Source organism: Sphaeroforma arctica (genome assembly GCF_001186125.1).
Source record: "Sphaeroforma arctica JP610 unplaced genomic scaffold supercont1.1701, whole genome shotgun sequence".
Lineage (NCBI taxonomy): Eukaryota > Ichthyosporea > Ichthyophonida > Sphaeroforma > Sphaeroforma arctica.
Window position 1 is genome coordinate 1 of NW_014038857.1, and position 4358 is coordinate 4358.

Here is a 4358-nt window from a genome sequence, read left to right on the forward strand (position 1 = left end):
TGTGTATACATACACATATACGTGTGTGTGTGTGTGTGTGTGTATATGTATATATGTATGTATACGTATACTTATACGTACATGTACAAGTATATATATAAATACGTATATACATATAGACTGCTAGTACAGGTTTACGATCCATCACTCATATACAAGTACTCTCCAGCCCTGTAGCACTGGGATGGAATAGAACGCAAGTGCGAACAGCATCCGTCATGTGAGCTGTGGTACTCTTCCTATCCACTCACATGGACCGACCCTTTCCACACGCACAGAGAAATTGGGAATACTGGCGAGTACTTTACACACCTTAAACCATGCACCCACTCTCTTCTCACAGGCCCACTGCCGTAGTGGACTATATTGAGAGCAAGTACGAGGAGTATCTGTCATGCGAGTTGAAGGCATGTCGTATTGGCGATGGATGGCCTGATCGCCGTGTGCATATGTGCCTGTACCTCATTTCTCCCACACCAGACGGGTAAGTTGTACATTTACATGTATACATATGTTTGTGTGTGTGTGTGTGTGTATACATATATATATATATATATGTGTGTGTGTGTGTGTTATCATATATATATACATATATATTATATATTATATATATATAAATTTATTATATATATATAAATATATTATATATATATAAATATATTATATATATATAAATATATTATATATATATGCACATATAAACATATATATGTGAGTGTTTGCGTATATCTGCTATTAACTTGACATGCTGAATTATTAGTACAATGTGTCTATATATATTTATATATTTATATATTTATATTTATATATATATATTTGCATACATTATATATATATGTAGCACTGCAGGTGGGTGTTAAAAAATCTACAAACACGAAAAGAGTCTAATCTATGATATCCGTAGTGTGTTGCATGCATGATAGGTAAATATGATTGTGTATTAATATTCGTACATACTTCCACGCATGGATGGCTATCTCTTGAGCGCTAGTCTGTGCTTTCATAGAGCACCGTTGTATGTACTTAACATCTCGCCAGCAACTGAGGGTGTATACACTTGTGATTTTATCTTGTAATTTAAACATGGATTTTGACATGTGATTTTATCATGTGATTTTATCATGTGATCTTAACATATGATTTTATCATGTGATTTTATCATGTGCTTTAACATATGATTTTAGCAAGTGATTTAATATGTGATTTGAACATGCGATTTCATCATCTGGAGCTGTGGGGAATACGTTTAATACGCTCAAAAGAAAGTAGTAGGGTGCACCATCAACACACTAACACCCTAAGCTAAACACGCAGAGCACTATCTGTGTACCTATTGTGCACGAAAGTTTACTTACTATCCTCAATGTCATGTCTCATACATCACTACAACGCAATGCTACTAGCAGTGCGCATTGATCACTCACGATGAAGATGCCGTCTCACATACCTTTGTTCGTGTCTCTCCTAAAACCCTAAAACCCTTGTGGTACAGACTAGGTGCCCTGGATCTGCTTATGCTCAAACGATTGTCACAGATTGTCAACGTCATTCCACTCATCGCCAAAGCGGACACCATGTTGCCAGATGAGATAGCTCAGTACAAACAACTGGTGTGTGAGACTGTATACTATAGGCTCAGTACAAACAACTGGTGTGTGAGACTGTATACTATAAGCTCAGTACAAACAACTGGTGTGTGAGACTGTATACTATAAGCCTAGTACAAACAACTGGTGTGTGAGACTGTATACTATACGCTCAGTACAAACAACTAGTGTGTGAGACTGTAGACTATACGCTCAGTACAAACAACTGGTGCGTGAGACTGTATACTTTAAGCTTAGTACAAACAACTGGTGTGTGAGACTGTATACTATAAACTCAGTACAAACAACTGGTGTGTGAGAGGTATTTATATGTGAGACTGTATACTATACGCTCAGTACAAACAACTGGTGTGTGAGAGGGGCTTATTTGTGAAGCTGTATACTATACGCTTAGTACAAACAACTGGTGTGTTAGAGGGGTTTGTGAGTGACACTTGCAAAGGAAGGTTAGACGTTCACTACAACTATGCATGCACAAGCTGTTGCATCAAGCACGCGGTTCTGTCAATTGCGCGCACATATGATTGTAAACAGATAGTATAGCCTCAAACCGCACAGGTCCTATTACAATACTCAAGCGCACCACTACTTTCCCTGTCAGTTGACTGGCTGTGGTTCATTCTTGTTACTTTCCTTGTTAATTAATTGACCATGGTTTGTTCTCGCTACTTTCCTTGCTAATTAATTAATTCACCATATTTTTTTCTTGTTACTTTCCTTGTTAATTAATTGACCTTGGTTTATTCTCGTTACTTTCCTTGTTAATTAATTCACCATGGTTCTTGTTACTTTCCCTGTCAGTTAACTCACTGTGGTTTAATCGCTTTCTCAGATATCAGCCCAATTCAAACAGCACTGCATCAAAGTATACGGCTTCGAGGTCAACGGTGGTGCCTACTTGATCAACACACACATTGTAAGAACGGAGATGAGTAATGAATAACCGTTTACGTACGTTCGTTTGTGGGTGTAAACGTATGTAATTCACGCCCACATTGTATGTGCGACGATGAGTAGCAGATTGGCCATTTGTTTATGCTCGTTTATTGATACAAAAGTATTTGAATTGCATATATATTGTATGTACGAAGTTGTTGATTCTCGGTTGTGGATGTAAACGCATCTGTACACATTTGTACATGTATGTGAAGCTGTTTTACCTATCAAACGCCAAATGAATTTTTTGTATAATCTACTGACGTGAGACTAGCACCAAAAGAATACGCAATGGGGGGTCTTTTAGCACAGGTAGAAGGGGCTTTAGAACGGCCTTTGCAATCGATATAAGTGTGCATGCATGTAGTGCTATTTGTAGTTCTGGGTAAACAAGCTTACGATAGTGTACTAGCGTAGCCATCCAAGCCTGGCTACCGATCTGTGTCTACCTACGTATTCCTACCGCAACATATGGCCTCTGAGATAAACACAAAGCCTCTGATATAAACACATAGCGTCTGATATAAACACATACCATCTGATATAAACATATACCCTCTGATATAAACACTTACCCTCTGATATAAACACATACCCTCTGATATGAACACATATCCTCTGATATAAACACATACCCTCTGATATAAACACATACCCTCTGATATAAACACATACCCTCTGATATAAGTACATACCCTCTGATATAAACTCATAGCCTCTGATATAAACACATACCCTCTGATATAAACACATACCCTCTGATATAAACCGCTTGTATGCATAAGCATGTGCATCTGTTATATAGTTTAATGTGACCACGTTCTGGCTGGTTGTAGTGCGTTTGCTATGAAGTACATGCAATATAACAAAGTTATATTTAACAACAGATACAAGCCTACAGATGGCGAACCGAATTTTGCGAACCACAAGTGCACAGAGTCAGTGTACTTGTGAAATTTGAGTTGATCATATCGATCCTGAACCTAATCTGTCGCACTCTGTTGATTTCGGGTCTGTTTCTCATTTTTAGCCTGAAGATGCCAAAAAGATTGCCGAAGATGTGCAAGACAGAGACATACTGCAGGTGTGTCTTTTGTGTGTGAAAGTCAAACGCTCACATCAAAATCACATAATTGAGCCTCGGCAGCAGCTACACGAACACGCACACAAGTATACCTATACCTATATATATATATATATATATCTATCTATCTATCTATCTATCTATCTATATACCAATATACCAATATACGAACACGTATACAAGTGAGCCTAATAATGCGTCGAGATATGAACACACATATGAGTGTGCATAGACCTACATTAGTTTTCCAAGGCAGTGTGCGAGTGGTGAGACAAGGGGTGCCCTGCGACGGCGGGTGCGCGTGTACACACATCCGTTGAGTACATTAGAGTTTGCTGTGACTCAGTACGGAGACCGTAGGGATGCAGTATAATGTTTTTCGGGTTTAGGGTTGGGATAGCTTGTTCTCTGTGCCATTTCATACTACATAACAGTATGGCCTGTAGCAGTATAGAGGCAACACTCAAGGTAAGCACCTGCAGCAAGCTCACTCCCCACAGCACGTGTGCTTCTTTGTCCTGTGTACTACCAATTACAAAAGTATCTCATCCTTGAGTTTTCTTATGTAGCTTGTGTTTCTGGTTATATATGTACATATATGCGAGTGTGTGCATAGCATATAGCAGCATGGGAGCAAACACTCAACGTGAGCGCCTGCAATAAGCTCACTCCCCAAAGTATATATATATATATATATATATATGTATGTATGTATGTATGTTGTATATATG

The 4358-nt window shown here is 38.4% G+C and overlaps 1 protein-coding gene across 1 annotated transcript; it reads left to right on the plus strand.

The window, feature by feature from the left end:
- Positions 1 to 343: 343 nt before the first annotated feature.
- On the plus strand, positions 344 to 2550 carry SARC_11460 (hypothetical protein; the record flags this gene model as incomplete). Its single annotated transcript, XM_014294453.1, has 3 exons — positions 344 to 484; positions 1493 to 1610; positions 2440 to 2550. Coding segments are annotated over 3 exons (370 nt in total), but the record flags the coding sequence as incomplete, so codon positions are not given.
- Between the last annotated feature and the right edge of the window lie 1808 nt (positions 2551 to 4358).